This window comes from Fundulus heteroclitus, chromosome 2 (assembly GCF_011125445.2).
Source record: "Fundulus heteroclitus isolate FHET01 chromosome 2, MU-UCD_Fhet_4.1, whole genome shotgun sequence".
Lineage (NCBI taxonomy): Eukaryota > Metazoa > Chordata > Actinopteri > Cyprinodontiformes > Fundulidae > Fundulus > Fundulus heteroclitus.
The window spans coordinates 32761363-32780117 of NC_046362.1; the positions used below are offsets into that span (position 1 = coordinate 32761363).

The window sequence follows — 18755 nt, forward strand, 5'->3', positions numbered from 1 at the left end:
TATATTTATGAATATAAGGATCAATTTGTTAAATGTAAACATTGTTGTCTTCATTATTTCATAAAACCGTGTCACATGCGAACCTTTAGGAACAGACTTTTTGGGTGAGTATTAAAGAGGTAAAATTAATAATATGAGGAAAAAATAGTCCTAGGTCAATAAAGTAAAAATAAAAAATAAATAAATAAAAAACACAAAAGTGATAATGTTATGAGAAAAACGTCGTATTATGAGAATTAAGAGGGAACATTTCCAGAATAGACCAGTTTGCAGAATTATTTCACTCCTGGAGTAATAGGGCCAGGTTAGATTATTTTAAATAGTTTTATTCTTTAGGAGAATAAATTAAGAATGAAGCTAAAGGGATACGAAAATAAATTTGTAATATTACAAAAACTAAAATACTACGAATACAAAGTATATTCAGAGATTAAAGTCCCTCTGATACTGTTTAAGTGACTGAGTAACTGCAGATTTGACACATTTAAGATGGCGGACGCTCTGACGCATCGCAGCATAGGCAGAACCCGCCCAATGACGCGTCTACGTATATAATATACATATAATGTCTATGCCAGGGTCACCCACCTGCTGCAGCCCCCCAGGCAGCTGCTGGCTCTGCAGCAGGTTGGTCGGCTTCAGGTCGCCCCCTATTGGAGCAGCTTGGACCTGCAGCTGCAGCTTGGCCTCTGGTTCCTGCTTCACCAGCAGCTCCTTCCTCAGCTGCTCCACCACCTTTTTCTGATGGAAAACGAAAGGGAAAAAAAAACAACGCATGAAAGTATAAACTTGTTAAAATGCAATAGATACATACAGGTTAAACAGCCTTACAGGTATTCATGAGTACTTTTCTGTTAAACAATAGTTTAAGTCACATATTTTTGGTTCCTCATCAATAACAGAATATTTCTCTTTTTTTCCTTCCCAGTGAAATATGATATTCAAGTTCCTGCATAAACATGGCAAACAAACACTTTATCAGGGAACTATTGCAGAACTTGAAATATTAGAAAAGCGTCTACAATTTAAAAAAAAAAAATAATGACCAACACCAGGAAACTGGATTATGTTAAACCAGACCTTAAATCTCCCCTTTCTAGCTTCCTCCTCAGAAAAAGAGAGATTTCTAAATCTTCTTGTTGGCCTATGAAGCCTCTTTACTCACAGGTCTCAGATATCAGAACTCCTCAGTTCTGGACCCAATTCCCTGAAAGCCCAAGCTGTTCCTGAACCAGTTGGCTCCTTTAAATCAATGCTGAAAACGTTACTGCGTACTGTTGCTTTAATAGAATCATCAAATAATCTGTGTACCGATAATTTTATCCATTTTTTTTTTTTGCTGCTGTCAAGTGTTATGGGATCAATAATCATGATCAAAAAGGCTGCTTTCATCACCAGGCCTCCTGCTGCCATTGATCAAGGGTTCATATCGAAACAGATTCTTCTATTCAATTGAAGAGTTGTCAGTTCTTTGTGGTGATTTAAAATCAACAAAAACAACAACATAGTACATTTCTAGAAAGAAAAAGCAAAAAGGATTCAGAGAAGGAATGACAAAAAGGACAGAAATGATTCACAGAAGGACGGAAGGAAGGAACAAAAGATGGGAAGGGCACAAAGAAAAAAGAAACAATCATAGAAGGCAGGAAAAAGTTTTAGACAACAGGATGGGGAATAAAGTCTAATGTAACAAATAATTTTTACACACACACAATTTCTTCTCCCACACACATCTAGACTTTGAAAATATTGAAATCAAATTCAAGACTGCGGAGGAACCTTGTGCGTCTCCTTACGCCCTTAGAAAGAGAAGAAGGCGAAAAGACAAAGTGGAGAAGCGGGGATGGAAGAAAGCAAATATCAGAGGAAGAATTGGGGGTACTGGGTCAGCAGCACAGAAACAGCGGGTCACGTGGAAACTCACACGGACGGAGGACGAGCCCCATCTGTTGCTCAGCAACAGCCGACTCTCAAGCAGAAACTAAATGCAGCGACAGCCGATCAAAGGTCTGACAGAAGGAAACAGCAGAGACTCCGACTCTCGTTTCAGAGAGCAGACCGACCCCCCCGGGTCAAAATGACCACTTCAACCCGGATCACGGACACTTTCACAGAGACCTCGCTTTGAAACTTGGAGCGTCACACCAGAAACCTGAAAGTCTCGTCTTCCAGCCAATCAGGGGAGGAGCTCAACACCAGACGCAGAACCAGGAAGTGTGACACCAGAGGAGTTTAAAATCTGAAACGTCTGATTCAGTCAGATAAAGGGGGACAATGTGCTCAGCTGCCCTACACTGCAAAAAGAGAACTCAAAGTAGGTAAAATCCTCTTGAAATTAGTGTGTTTTTCATTGATTTGAGGTGGTAAATCCGACTATTTGCCAATGGAATAAGATTTTTGCACTTAAAATGAGAACTATTCATCTCCATCATCTTATTTTAAGTGCAGGATGTCTAATTATCTTATTTTAGGGGTAGAAATTCTCATTCCATTGGCAAATAGTCTTATTTAGCTGCTCAAATCAAGGAAAAATATACTAATTTTAAGAAAATGTTACTTAATATCAGCTTTTTGCAGTGAATTAGTCTGACCGGATCAAATGTTTAAACCCTGACAGAAGCTTTGGAGAAAGTCAGTGCCGGTTTCTGGCCATCTTTCTCTCTGATTGTCCATTATGATTTATGAATTATTCGTCTTCATTAGAAGAAGTTTAATCAAGACAACAACTTTGACCCACAGAAGCTGATAACGATCAAGTAAGACGTCAGATCAAAGCAGCTTTGCTTGTCAGATCGCCGTAATCCAACCATCTACCCATCACATCTCCATCTCAGGTTCCTACTGCGTCTGTCTGTAATGTGCAGATATTCCAGCTACGCCCGGCGTTTCACCTCGCCCTCCTCTCAGAGTCCACCCCTCATCCCAGAGCAGAGCAAATACAATCAACCTGCAGGGAGCCGACGGAAATAGAAACACTCTAAAAGTTGTTAAAAATAGATCTGCAACCAACAACAAAGAGTCTTCAGAAGATCCTGAAGCACAAGAAAAAAACAAACGGCCCTTTCTAAAGAAAAGTCCATCTCCAATGACAACTGCTGCAGCTCATTTACATCATGACAGATATTATTATAAAAGGCAACAAAGAAACGCCTAAAAGAACCAGAGAGACAAAGAAGGATTAAATAAACTACAGCAAAGACCCAGCAGGAGCGACCAGGAAGCATAAAACTAACTGAAAAATGTAATAATCTAAGCCAAGAGAAATGTAAATCCACCACAGAGAGACAGAACCGAGCTGCTAGGCGACGGACAGTAACCCGCAAATTGACAGAAATGTCTGAAAATAGCAAGAAAGAGGGAAAAAGAAATAAATCAGACCGAAACTCCCAGAGCAACGTAAATTTAATCAGGTCTCCTTTCAAACTGAAGACATCGGGTTTCTAACCTCTAAAACGATTTCAGAATGAAGTCTAAAGTCTGTGTCTCCAGCATGAGAAAAGCCGGATACTGGGAGGAATCCGTAGGTTAACCATCTTATAGTAAGTATAGGAAGTAACAGGCTTTTAATCTGTAGTCAGAACGATCACACTAATGGGACCGTTAAAGCTTGGGTCGGCCATTTTTCTGTGAGTTTCCCCAAATCCATTTTTGAATAACTGCGCAAGACCGTCTTACCTGCTCTTAGGCTCCTCAGGGGGATCAAGTGAAAAAAAAAAATCTCCCAAATTCACTCTGGTCTTATTTTTTTCTACTGAGACCTTCCTCTTCTTCTCTTAAACATGAACATGGTTTGCTTCTTGTGAATCTCAGCCATGTTCAAAGTCTACAGTGAGAGCAGCGGAGCTACAATGAACGGCTAACACCGAAGCTAACCGCTAAGCTAACCAGATACATAAACACTAGAAGTGTGCAACCAGCAAGCAGAAACTAACAAGGAACGAGGACATTGGCATTAGAAGAGTGCGTGAGAATGACTGGCATGTGGGACAACCAATAGAACTCGAGGGACAGAGGGGGGTGAGAGCAGGACCAAAACTGACCAATCACTGCCATTTGGGCCGACTTAGGCTACGTTCACACTGCAGCCTGAAGTGACCAAATTCCAATTTTTTTGCCCATATGCAACCTGTATCTGATCTTTTTATAACAGTCTGAACGACACAGATCGGACCCAGGCCACTTTGATATGTGGTCCTGAATCCGATACGTATCTGATCTTTTCAAATGCGACCTGTGTCTGTACGGCCAGGTCACATTTATCCGACCTGTACGTCACCGATACTCGACAAACGTCACTATTCTGCGTCCTGCTATGCAGAAGCGGGAAGAAAGACGACACCCATAGCGGACTACAATGAGGAGAGCAGTCAATGGAGAGAAAGCTCTGGTTAGAAAATAAATTAATGACCCCAAAATGCGCGCCAGCATTATAATCCATGTTTACTTCCGCAAATACTGAGGACGCTTGCTACGTGTGACGTCATCGCGTCCTCGAGTGCACATGTGGGACACTTAGGTTGAACGCATTCAGTTCACACAGATCACATACAAGTCGCATATATTTGGAAATGTGAACAATAACGCAAATTAAAAAAAAAAAAAAAAAAAAAAAAAAAAAAAAAAATCAGATTTCACCAAAAAAAAAAAAAAAAACGGAATTGAGCATTAAGACCTGCAATGTGAATGTAGTCTTCGTGACCTTTAATGCTCCCTTCTCATTGCTATGATGTCGGCATGTTATGGCCGGTTATTAGGGCTTTCCCTCATTTACGGCTCAATGGTACCAGCTGCTTTTTAGTGCCTTCTTCACTGGTGTTCAAAGCGATCTGACCTCAGAAGACGATCAGTCACTGATTGGCCAGGGGCTTGCATCACTGGCTCCGTCACTCCTGTGACTCTCCCACAAGAATCAGACCCGCCATTTGTAAAAACTTACAACTGCATCTGACTATATTCTATGTACTAACAAGAAGCTATAAAGCCTGAGTAGCAACGTCCAACATTGCTACCCTGTCCTCCATTGTAGCGTTGCGTTTTCGCCGCATCCGAACACGCCGTGTGACCTCGCTACGACGACCCCACCCACATGTGGCACCTAGTTGTAAGGAAATACGACCCAAACCACGATGAGCCCAGTAGACGCCAATGGAAAAGAGCAATTAGTGTGATGTTCTGACTCTCTAAGTAATATAATTATTATTTATCAGTATTCATTTTTTTTTTTTTTACAATGCCATCTTGAACTCACCATACATAACTGAAATCCATGTTTTATCTGTACTTTTAAAACGCCTCAAACGGCAGTTTTAGAAATCACAGCCATAAAAAAAAAAAAAGTCAAATATGCAAGTAGATTTATTGCTTTCCACTCAGGGAAGATCATTTAAACCTACAATTTAAGGGATTTCATCACCAGGAAGTGGAAACTAAAGAAACAGACACACACAGGGACCACAGGGGGGCGCACCTGCTTCTCGCTGAGCGCTGTGATCTTTGCTTGGAGTTCGTGGAGCTGCTTCTTCAGATCTGCATTCTGACACGAAACAGGTGCGTTAGTCTGAGCACAACCGGATCGTATTCTGTGGCAGAGATTTGTGGGGCTTACCTGCGGGTCCTGCTTCATCTGAGCCACCAGTTTCTGCAGACGAAGAAGATAAACAGGGTCAGAGGCAGTTGAGTCACAGTGACACGAACTGGTAGCAGGTGGCAACTACAAGTGGGGGGTGACGACTGAAGCAGAGATTCCTTTTATTCTACTTTGATTAAAACAACAGCGGATGAAACTATTTTATAGCCGACTGTCACGTTCCATGCATCTATTCTGTGCAGTTTTAGGTGAATTTGGGGTATTTGTTTGGATGTGACGGATGATTGATAATCCTGTCATGTTTTGGTGACCAGTCCAGGGTGAACCCCGTCTCTCACCCAGTGACCGCAGGAGGTAGGCACCAGAACCCTGCATGGATAAGCGGCTATAGATGATGGATTGTTTTTTTACTGCATAAAGATATGAATAGGTAGAAAAACCCACAGACTGTCAGTCAACAGGCTCCGTGGAAGAACTTTTATTGCACACTTTGACTTAAGGCGGTGTGGACAGCAGATCAGAGCTACTGCATCGTTAGTTTAGCATGGACACGGTTTTCAGCTCTGCGGTAAAAGTGCTGCATAGCGACCACTTCTCTCGTCATCAGCACCCTGGACCCTATGGACCGAATCCGAAGCCTAAAACTAAAAAGTAAAACATTCATACGTTTCATACAGTCTGAGCAGCCGCGTCTTTATCTCCACCTGTGTGACCGCTCCACCCAAAGTTTCGGCTCCACGCTGACAGCACGCTCCGGCTCTGATTTAGGGCTGAACAATTAATCGCATTTTCAATATAATCGCGATTTAAAAAAACGCAATTTCCAAATCGCAGAGTCTGCCATTTTTGCCTATATAACAATTAAGGAATTAGACACGTCCATTAGGTGTTGGTAAAATGTTTAAAGTGGGTTTGCCTCCACATGGAAGGGAAGACAGTTGCAGCAGTGAGATAATCTAATTTTATTACTTGTTTTAGAGTTTATATAATCATACGTAGCATTAAGTTCTGGTCAATCAGTTTAATACATAGACTTGCTTGTTGGTTGCACTTTATGTTCAACAAGGATTGATGTCCAAATCAACTAAAAGCTGTTCTCTTGAATAATATTCTGATTAATAGAAACATTAAAAAGTTCTTGTTTTAAATAGTCCTTGTTTACAAACATCTTTATTTAGAGGCCATTTTTGTTGCTTGTGGTTAATGCAGAGAAAAGTCAAAATTGCAATTTTGGTTGAAATATATTGTAGGCAGAACGCAATAATTTCTCCTCTGAGTTTAGATGCTGTGGGTGTTTTAGCAACTAATCCGCACAGCAAGGAAACAAATTGATTTGTTGTTTGTATATGTTTAAATAGACATGATAAATTAAACTGGAAAAAAAAAAAAAACGCATTAAATCGCAATATTAAGAAAAAAAAAAAAAAAAAAAAAAAAAAAAAAAAATCGCAATTAGATTATTTTCCAAAATCGTTCAGCCCTACTCTGATTGGACGTTTCAGGGTCAGCAGACTGATCAAAGCCGCTGCGACGCGCCTCCGCCAGTCACCACTCAGACAAACGGAAACCCCAGACTGACTCAGCGACCTGGAAACTCACCTGATGGATCTGGATCTCCACCTTCAGAGCCTCCTGTAACGTCTGTAGCTCCATCATGGATCCAGTCAGTCTGCCAGCCGTTCGATCAGCCTGGAAACACACACTGGTCAGGTGAGGACTTCCTGGTGTCGACAGCTTCCTGTCTGACCAGCGCACACAAAGCGGTAAAGAGGGCTTTTACCTGAACACCTTCTCCAGTAGGAAAACCATCCAACTGAAGCATTAAAGTGCCGCTGGAAACAAGAGGAAAGGCATTAAGGTCTGCGCCGTTCTCGCCGTGCAGGGCCATCAACAGCTCACAGGCCAAACAGGAAACTGACTGCTGGATTTATTAGGAATTGATACACCAACCAGACATCTGCTGCGAATCCTCACGTCAGCAGAGCCTGAAGAAACAACGGCACTTAAACACACCACAGAGACCACGCCCCGCTGACGTCAGCTTACATCGGTCACGGTTTTATGCCTGAAATGCTCCGGCTTCGGTTTACTTTAAAGCATCAAACTGATCACAGTGATCCGGGTTTTCCTTTAATCTCTTAAAGTGATCTGGATTAACAGTTCTGCACGGTTCTGAAGAGCCTTCAGAGGGCTTTCTGTAGACTTTGGACACTTTTACACGCGTCATCAGTCTAGCGGAGGACAAAATAAAAAGTGTTGGCTGTAAAAACTCTTTGGCAGACAACAGAAGGACTTTCAGACACTGGTTAGTTGTGCTTTAAGTGGGGAAAAAAGGTGCCACTACTCCCATTTCTTTGCACCTGGGCCAGATTAAAATCATAGTTACAGTAATAACGACATATTTAAAATCAAAATGTTTAAAGCATATTATCATATGTAAGCAATATGAAAATATTTACTCAAGAAAAAGATGGACATCTCTCAAGTTTCTCCTCCATGAGGCCAATATGTAATGTAGTGAAAAACGTACCTAAGCTACAGGTGATACTTTAATAAAGTCGTGAGGAAATGAATAGGGGAAAAAAAAAGAGTGGCAACAGGAATGTAGAAAACCTTGCAAAAATAACTTTTTGTAGTGAAAAAAGTAACAAAGCATCATTTCACGTGTACTTTTTCACTAAAGCAACACTTTGAACAAATGAAAACCATTAAAAATTATAAATGCAAAAGTAACAAAGACATGAGAGTTGATCCCACGTTCAGTCTGTCAGATCTGCCGTAATTCAAAATGATTTACTCTCAACAGCAGCGTTATAGTCTCTAAAATAATTTGCAGAAGTCCTGCAGACTTTGAGGATCTTTGGTTTTAATGAGCTCCTCCTCATAAATCTTCATCAGGAAAACCAAACTTGTCATAGTTAGGGGTGGATTAAGCTTTTAAATCAGACTTGACACATTAATACAGAACCGTTTAATGGACATTAAACTGGACTCACCACCTGGCTGTGGGACTGGACTCCACCCCTCTTGGCTGCCCTGGAAAACAAATCAAACAAACAGTCACAAATTTGTCTATTTGAGGACATGGGGGAAAAAAAAAAAAAAAAACACCCGAATCCCCATTTGGCAAAAAATCCAAAAGCCTTTCCCTTCCCCATATCCTTCAATTAAGATGTTAGGATCCACTATAGGGATCAAATTACAACATATTTATGCAGAAATCTTCCTTTTTCCACCCTTTGCCCAATGATTATTTTCCACAGTGCCCCCTGCTGGCCGGGTAAAACACAGAAAACAAGTTTCATTTACAGAAAAAGAGATGTCGGAGTCATAGACATAATATAAGAGTAGACGCGTCATTGGGCGGGTTCTGCCTACGCTGCGATGCGTCAGAGCGTCCGCCATCTTAAATGTGGCAAATCTGCAGTTACTCAGTCACTTAAACAGTATCAGAGGGACTTTAATCTCTGAATATACTTTGTATTCGTAGTATTTCTTTTTTGTAATATTACAAGTTTATTTTCGTATCCCTTTAGCTACATTCTCCTGAATTTATTCTCCTAAAGAATAAAAATAATTAAAATAATCTAACCTGGCCCTATTACTCCAGGAGTGAAATAATTCTGCAAACTGTGATTATTCTGGAAATGTTCCCCCTTAATTCTCATAATATGATGTTTTTATCATAACATTATCACTTCTGTGTTTGTTAGTTTATTTTTACTTTAGGACTTTTTTTTTCTCATATTATTAATTTTACCTCTTTAATACTCACCCAAAAAGTCTGTTCCTAAAGGTTCACATGTGACACGGTTTTATGAAATAATGAAGACCACAATGTTTAGATTTAATAAATTGATCCTTATATTCATAACACACACACACACATACATATATACATATATATATATATATATATATATACATACATATACATATACATACATATATATATATATATATATACATACATATACATATATACATATATATATATATATATATGTATATACACACATATATATATATATATTTATATACACCATATATTATATATGTATATACACATATATATATATATGTATATACACACAGATATAGATATATGTATATACACACATATATAGATAGGTATATACACACATATATAATATGTATATACACACATATACATATATATATACACACATATACATATATATATAGACACACATATACATAGATATATATATATAGATAGAGATAGATATAGATATATATATAGATAGATATAGAGATATAGAGAGATAGATATATATATACACACACACAGAGATAGAGAGAGAGAGACACCACACACATATAGATATAGAGACACACATAGATATATATAGAGATACACACACAGATATATATATAGAGAGACACACACATAGAGATATATATAGACACACACATATATAGATATATATATATATATATATATATACTATATATATACTAATATATATTGCTATATATATATATCTATATATAGTATTAATATATATATATCTATATATGCGCATGTGTGTGTATTTATTGCAGCACAGGAATGAGGCATCTTCTCTGATCCACGTTCACAATAACAGAACTCAACTTTTTTCTGCCACATACAATATGGCGGTGACGTTGACGTGCGAACCTGCGCCCTATGACGCGTCTACTCTTATATTATGTCTATGGTCGGAGTCCTCTGAGGGGCTGAAACTACACGATGGATCTGTAAACATGGCAGATCAAGAAGATCGTCATTTAACCTGGAACCAAACCTGATTTTTTACATCACAACGACCAGAGGAAACGTACTGAGATAAAAAATAAAAAATAAAAAATAAAAAAAAAACCTGAGCCAGTAGGCAGAAAAATACCACTTAGAGGCAGAGGTTGAGAATATGAGTTAAAAACGAGCATTATTTCCAGTTTCAACTTTTGACGCAAGGCTCCAATTTTTAGAAAAAAAGTTGTTTATTAAAGGTAGATAAACCACACTGAACCAGTGCAGAACCTCCAGTTTATTACTGGAACCCACTGGGCAGCTCAGCAGTTAAAGCTGTAAGGTTGTTGGTTCCAATCTCTGTCAGGGCCTTTCTGAGTGAACGTTTTTTTCTCCGGTGCACGACTTGGTTCATCATGTTGTTCTGACAAAAGCCTTAAAGAGGACATATTGTGAAAATTTTACTTTTTTTTTTGCCATTAAATACATTTCGTTGTGTACTTGGAGTCTCTAGGAGAGCAGAAAAGTGCTGTATAGATGTCTTTATATTCTTTTTGGGTCACATTTTTCAAGCCGTTCATTTTTCTGTATTCTCCATTACATTTTTTATTTTTTATTTTTTTTTAATTAAGTCACAATATTAGCAGCAGAACTGCTAAACTTCCGGCTAACCAATTTTGGTTAAACATCCAATGTTGTTGGGTGTACTATCGCACACAACTCATCACACCGTCCCCCAGGACACAACAAAAATGGCCGAACAGGGTGGAGTCTGCGACGTGGGGGAGGGTTTAAGAGGGAAATTGGACCAAAACATTGCAGAACAGAACCACAACTGCATGATTTCAATGCAAAAAAAAATAAAAAATAAAAAAAAACAGCATTAAAAAAAAGCACAATATGTCCCCTTTAACATGTCAACCTAAAAGATCAAAATGTTTTCAGTGCGTCTCTCATTCAGGAAGCCGCTGCGTTCACTTTGTGAGTCGTTTAACGCCGTCAGACGTGGCCATCCACGGCTCATGTGAAGCTGCACGAATCTGCAGGTTTCCAAATAAAACGGCGGAAAGATCCTGGAGCCTAAAGCCCGTTAAACTCAGGGCCTAAACGTTTGATAAGACGCCAGAGGGACAGGCAAGTGTGATTAAACATAGAACCCACGTATGTGCATCTGCCTTGTAGTTTAAATCTGTACTTTCTGCCAGGAATACCTTCCCTCCCGGTCCTGAAAGCTGCAGATGCAGCATCCCTGCAGCTGGAGCTCAGTCAACCTAAACGGAAATACGTGCAACTGATACACAAACCAGCAAAGAAAGTACTTTCAAACACTAAAAAAACTCCTCGGATCCTTTTAAGGACGTCAAAAAGAGATTTTTGCTGTGAAAATGTCAATTTTTTTCTGTTTTACGTACAGCTGAACTTCTGTTAGTCTCTTTTAAAGACTCATCTTTTTACCTTGGCTTTTAATACTCAAGAGGATGTTGGTGTTTGTTGATTATTTTATGCCAGGTTTTTTTTTGGTTTATTTTCCTATATTGTTTTTAATCAACATTACTGATCCGATTTTTATGCTGTTTATTTTTGTGTTTTAGTACAGCACTTTGGTCTCTGTGTGTTTAAGTGCTTTATAAATAAAGTTGGAATGGATATTAGTGCCTCTCAACAATAAAAAAAAACTAATATACTGTAAATCTGAAGCATTTTGGACATATTTGGTCTTTAAGGAACTTTACCAGCAGTTATTTAACTGAAACTTAACACCAGAACTTGACGGAAAATACAATAATATCTCACTTTTAAACACTTTGCTTAGTGAGAGCCAATAGAAAAAAAAAAAAAAGCTGTGAACATTTCAGACTAAGCAGCTACAAACGAAGCCTTTGTGGTTCTGATACTAGAACCCTGAAGTTCTTACAGAACCAGCTGAGGGTAGAGCTTTAAAAGCTTAAGCAACATTTTCCTTCAATAACTTCAAAGTAAATGTTCTGCAGTACTTTATTGCTGCCCAGATCAAGAGGAAATCTAAAGAATAATAAAAACGGAGTGAAACCATTTATACACGCAACGATTTACAGTATTGCTCCCAGCCAGGGATGAAGCACCATATTGAAATACTTTCACTTTCACTTTAATAATAATTAAAAAAAACATGGAGTTTTGAGACTTCCGTGGTCCTGTACTTTCAAAGTATCCAAAACTTTGTCCTGTTATTTTACTACAAACCACTAGCCTAAATGTTTTCCTGTAAAAAAAGTTACCTTGAAATAAATAAAAACTTCCTCTAGTTTTAACTGTAAAACAAAAAAAAAGCTGTACTTTAGTTTCTCTGATGCATTTTCCTGTCGTGGCGCTTCTCTTCCTGCCCTGAAAGCCGTCATTTCACCAGGCGGTGGCTATAAAGTGTAGAATAAGTAGTACTCTGTACTCTGTTAGATAAAATATCTGCATATGAAAGTGAGAAAAGAAGCAAGAAGCAAAAATACCTGGAAAATGTTGTCCTGTTTAAAAAGTACATCACCAAGCCTAGAAGTACAAGTACTACTACCTGTAGTAGTACTACCTATAGTAAGAAAGTAGCTCAGCTACTTGCTTTCTAAGAACAATGAAACTACGCGTGGACGGAGGTACTTTTAAGGAAGGGGAAATACTTTGTTACGCCACTGCTGATAAAACCTAAGGTTATAAAAACTATTTGACAATCTGAACTAACTTAAATAAAATATTCTTTTTAAAGCGGTGAGATTTATCCAATTCAAAATACTTCAGATAAAGACCTGAAACTCTGTTGAAAATACTTTCAAAGTCTAAATACAACAAAGCGTGAAAGCCATTCAGCTCCATTGACCCGTTTCTGTCTGAAGTTGGACTGAAAACTGAAACTTGGTAAAGTTTGTGCCCATCAGAAGCTACTATAGTATCATTATAGTACCCCAGCATATTACGCTAAACTAAAATCCTTCTATCAGTACTTTAAACATGCGATGACTGAAGTACCTGTAGTACTCAGGTGGGTGGAGGTCGTTAAAAAGTACATTTCCATGTCAAATGTACCACAGAAATGAAACTGAGCAAAATATGATTAAAATGTTTAATATAGTAAAAGGACAAAGTACTTTGTTTACTTTTAAACTGTGTAATACAGTCACTTTAAAAGTACTAAGACCTAAGTATACGTTTCTAAGCTGCTTTCTGCACCTTTACAGTAACGACAGCAGAGGTAAGTATACAGAGTGGGGTAGTCTGGCTCGTACTGAGTACTTTAATAGTATTTATCAGTTTTTTTCTCACAGAAAAAAACAGAATAATGTACCAGGAAACAATAATAAAGTAATGCAGGATGAAAATACTTCAGTTTACTTTCATTTAGTAGTACTACTTTACTCCTCGTTCAGCAAACCTGAGCTTCCAGATCAGATAAACTGCATAATTTACTCTGAGGAGCAGAAAAGTAGAAGTATTGTTGGTTGTCTTTAAAATGGGGGAAATACTTTATCAATTGTACTTACATAGAAGTACTTTAAACTGCATAAGAAATACTTGTTTTCTTTAAAACACTTTAAATGGTCAAATATTTACTTATATTCTTTTTTTAATGTTTTGAGTGAACAAAGAGCTCAAACTCTGAAAGTACCAGATTTAAAAACAACTTAAGTTATGCGTAAGTTTACTTACAAAGTAGTTTAACATGGTATTTTGATTTAGTGGTACAAAGTAAATCCTGCATAGTCAAGATCTAAATATAATATTTACTGTGAAGTGCAGGAAAATAAAAATACAGCTTTATTAAATAGGAAAATACTCGAGTACTTTTGCTTTTCAAGTACAATTTACTAGAATGTACACAGCAGTGCATTAAAGACAGATAAAGTAACTAAATACCTTTTAAAAACTTTTTAGAAAACTTTCTCTGCAGCATTCTTTGTAGTTTCTCTTCAGTATTTTTATTTAAACCCAAGTAACTGATAAAAACTCCTTTAATATTAAAACTGCAACTATAGCAATCCTACAGTGATCCATGTTAAAGCCAGTTGGATTATATTAAAACGACTTATACTGAAGTAAAATTAACTACTTATGTCTAAAGTTTGGCGGAATGATTAAAATAACTCTAACATGGTTTAATGAGTACTAAAGACTAATAAAATACAACAAACCACTGAGGTGTGTAACATATTAGCGCCTATTCTGCTTCAAACCTGCAGAGAAACCAGAATAAAGTCCGGAAGCCCCAGGGAAACGTGCTGGGATACAATAAGTACTTTCAAGTAATTAAATACAACATAGAGCTTCAAGATGTAAAAAAAAATAAAAAAATAAAAAATAGACGTAGTATGTGGCATTTACATTGAAGCATGTAAGTACACAGTAGTACTCTCCAAATTGTATTCTTTGCCAGAGCTTTTCTAACGAATTTTTTTTTTTTAAATCTGTGAACTTTTGAGTATTTTGATTTTATAAACATTTGAATCTCTGTTATCCATCGTCTACATCAGCTTTTCTGTCTCCAGCTGTCATTGGGTGAGGGGCGGGGTGCACCTGGACAAACAACCATGGACTCTCACACCTAAGGGCCATTTACAGAGACCAATTAACCTAAATTAATTAACCGTGTTTTTAGACTGCGGCAGGAAGCCGGAGTACCCAGAGAGAACCCACACATGCACAGGGAGAACATGCAAACACCATGCAGAAAGAGCCCAGGCTGGGATTTGAACCCCTGACTGTCTTGCTGCAAGGCGCTAAAAGCAGCCTGAATCTCTGTTAGCACCTGATTTAAAAAATATATATTCAATAATTGCATAAATCAGAACCATTTCAGATGGATTTAAGAGTATTAAAATGTTGCCTTTAAGTTTAGTGGGAAACAAAACTATCAGTTTTTTTTATTAGAAATAAATTAAAATAATTAAAATAAAACAACCTCGTAGGGTTTGTTGTATTTTTAAACATGAATCTAGTTTATCCCCGCAGATAAAAGCACAATATCTAAAAATATAAATAAACAGGGGAACAATATTAAAGCAGTTTAGGCATAACTAAAGGCTGCAGTGAAGGTGTATTTATTAAACCCCAACAGCAGCTTCACATTAAACTCTGGGATTCCCAGCGGGGAGGGATGCGGCAGCAGGGGGGTGGGTGGTGGTGGGGGATACCGGGCTCGCCGTCCCGGCCGGGATTTGGACCGACCGCTCCGGAACGGGTTCGGAAAGTTGTCGGGATAGAAACTTCCACGGAGCCCCGCATGCCGCCGCAGCAGCAGAGGCCCGAAAACAGCGAGAAGTGAGGCTAAGATGGAGGGTTGATCCTGACAGCAGCTCTCTCCAAACTCCGCTTTTCTTTCGATTCCGGGAGAGGCGGCTCACCGAACCGCCGCCAACCGACCGCGGCCGGGCCCATCGAGCCCGCCGAGCCGCCTGGCAGACTCCCAGCCGCGGGGAGAGGGGGACATTTAGGCAGGATCTTCGTTGTTTTGTCGCTTTTTTTGTCGGTGTGAAAAGCGCCGACCGTTCACCGAGAACAAGTGGATACGGCCTGAAGCTGGTGTCCGATTGGCAGCCCCCCACTAAAGGCGCATTCCGCTGTTTTCAGAGACTTTGAACCGCCTTAAAATTATAAATCAAAGCAGATTTAATGTCTAAAAACAGTCAAACTGACTCACACATACTTTAAAATATGGGCTGCATTTAAAAAAAAAAAGTTTTAGATTATTTTTCAAAGTTAAAAAAGTAGTATTTTCTACTGTTTTTTTTTTTGTATCTGGACCTTGTTATATTACCAAGAATTATTCCGCGCCGCTTACAGATCTTAAAAGTCTGATGAACTTCTTCTACTTGTCAAAAATTATGGAAATATTTTAAAGCTTTCTCTGCCATTCAAATCAAATAAGATCACAAATCCAACACATGCATTCATCAAACTAGGAGTACACTAAATCTACATCTCCTAAAACTAAGTGCATAATAATTGAAATTGACCTTTTTTTTGGCAGTTGTTGTTTTCACAACTTTAAAGAATGATTAAATCAGGGTAGATTATTTGCTCCAGTTTTAAATTGTCTTTTCAAGCTGTATGCACACGAAATTTCGTTCTGTACGCACTTTGTGCATACAAAATGACAATAAAGATATCTATCTATCTTAAGAGTTGCAGTTTTCATGCAGGACCCTAGCTAAGGTGGTCAAAATTAAAAATCATGAAATCACACTGAAAGTTTCATTTTTGGGAGGAAAAAAAAGTTAATTTTAGAACAACTCAAAACAATATATGAACATCTAAATTTTACTGTTAGCAGGCACAACCCATTCCAAGGTGGTCTAGATGCCAAATATGCACTTTTTTGTGTGACAATAAGTTACATAAACTTTATTATGTGTTTTAATACAGTCTAAAATTTGTGTAAAACAATTAAGTAAACGTTTAAACAGCTCAGTTTAGCTCAGATTGAGTGGGGAAAAAAATAGCAGAACGGTTATTTTCTGACCAGCTGTCCGTCACAGGCGCACTTCAGCACCGTTAACGTTAGCCGCTAACGCTAACTACCATGCTAGCTGCCCGGGCTAACGGCGCCAGCAGGCGGATAACTTCACGCAAAGAGACGTGGTGAGTCTCCGTGGGAGACCCCGAGGAAAAACCCAAGGAGAGGATGAGCGGCAGCCCTGAAGGACGCCATCTTTTCGGAACAAACCCCGGCGGATAACCGCCGTCTGTCGGTGGCTCTAAGTTCTGTCGGCCCCTTGTCCTCCAGAACTCCAGAACCTCGGTCCGCAGCTAAACACACACAGCCAACCGGGACACACACCCCGCGGCCGCTCACACACCTGCCCGCACACCTGCTCCGAGCCTCGTAGTCAGCCTGCAGCCTCCTGAACTTCAACGCAGGACTGAATTAAAGTTATGAAATTAGAAAAAAAAAAGCCCACTTACTCAGCAGCAGTCCTCCTCCAGATTAATTAAATATTTTCCTCCCAGCAGCCGATCTACGGTGGAGCCACAGCTGAGCGAGAGTCCGGCCGCCTCCTGCCCGCAGAACCGCACTTTGTTCTGCTGTTGGAGTAAAAAATAAACGAGTAAAAACAGAGAAACTGAAGCTACAAAACAAGAAGAACTCTTCTTCAATCTCATTCAGCTCAGCCTCAGCACAACACAGATCCCTGCGCCGCCGAGCTGGAGGAAGGGGCCACGAAAACTACACACGGGCCCACAAAAAACTCCCAAATCCACCACGAAGCGTTTGATGCTGGCTCGGTTCGGCGCCAAAGTTCGTTAAAACGGACGGATCATTGAACCGAGCCGGACAGAAGAGCTGTTCGGTGAGCGAACTACTTTTTGTGTCGGTGCGGCGAATTTATTTCACTTTGCCTAAGGAACGGCGGTGCTGCGACTCCCATTGCCTAGGGAAAAAACCCGGATGTAAACTCAGTGAAACTCTACGGAGAGAAAGTCTTTCTCGTACACACACACACACCCGTTCACACACACGCCGCGGATGGAGTTGTGTTCCTGTTGTGTTCTCCTCCTCACAGGCGGGCCGTCCGCTCCCAGCCTCCATGTTCGGCTGTTCGCTGCTGGAGCCGCCGGACTGTTGATGCACTTTGTGGAAGAAGAGGAGGAGGAAGATGAGGACAGGTGGCACGGCCTTTTCTCTCTGCTCCAGTGTTTTCAGCTGAGAAACCGCCACACAGAGAAACACACAAGTAGAGGAATGGGAGCTGGAAAAGAGCTTTATCTCGATTATAAACAGGACAAAACAGGAAAACAATTTTACATCAGTGATTTGTTTATTTATTCTAGTGTCTGGTTGAATGCTACAATAGCATTGCTTGAACTATGCATTAATAAACTGCAAGCAGTGTGTTTGCAGAATGCTACACGTTTAAGAACAATATATAAAAAAACAGCAAACACATATTTAGTAAAAATGTTTTGAAAAACAATTAAATAAATAATTTTAATCAGTTCAGTTTATTATTATAGCCCAAATTCACAACAAATTTCGTTTCAAGGCACATTACAAAAACACATAAAATGTATACACATAATTACAATCATGTTCAATAAAATAGAATATTGTTGAAGAATTAATGTAATTTATACTATGTATATTAATTAGACGTAGATTCACATTATCAAAACTTCCTTTCTGCTAAATGTAACAGTTTTCTGCTCACAGCTATTGAAAACATCACAGTTAAGATTAGAATAATACATTGGACCATATGTGAACAGTCATCTGCTACAACCAAGTAGAGGTTTGAAAAGACTTGCTTTGTCTGGAAAAGATATCCTAGTTTTTATACAGCAAATGTATACCTTTAATTGTGGAAAATTATAATTTTTTACTTGAATATTAACGACTTTTCGTCATTGGAGAACAGCCCGAGTACGTGGGAGCCAATAGGGTGCTGCTTTAATGTTACAGTGACATTTTTTTTT

At 39.0% G+C, this 18755-nt stretch overlaps 1 protein-coding gene across 6 annotated transcripts in view; it reads right to left on the reverse strand.

Moving 5' to 3' along the window:
* The window catches only part of phf21ab (PHD finger protein 21Ab), a 39353-nt gene extending 21884 nt beyond the window's left edge, over positions 1–17469 (reverse strand). For 4 of the 6 annotated variants that reach the window (XM_036125508.1, XM_036125524.1, XM_036125516.1 and 1 more), the window contains exons 1-7: positions 17247–17469; positions 8584–8623; positions 7368–7572; positions 7187–7276; positions 5606–5638; positions 5468–5533; positions 589–741 (exon numbers count right to left, since the gene is read on the reverse strand). In XM_036125508.1, the coding sequence (XP_035981401.1) occupies positions 589–741; positions 5468–5533; positions 5606–5638; positions 7187–7276; positions 7368–7475 (450 nt within the window). In that variant the 5' untranslated portion in view covers positions 7476–7572; positions 8584–8623; positions 17247–17469. The remainder of the gene's footprint in view (positions 1–588; positions 742–5467; positions 5534–5605; positions 5639–7186; positions 7277–7367; positions 7573–8583; positions 8624–17246) is intronic. The other 2 variants (XM_036125515.1, XM_036125519.1) reach the window with 2 other exon arrangements.
* Between the last annotated feature and the right edge of the window lie 1286 nt (positions 17470–18755).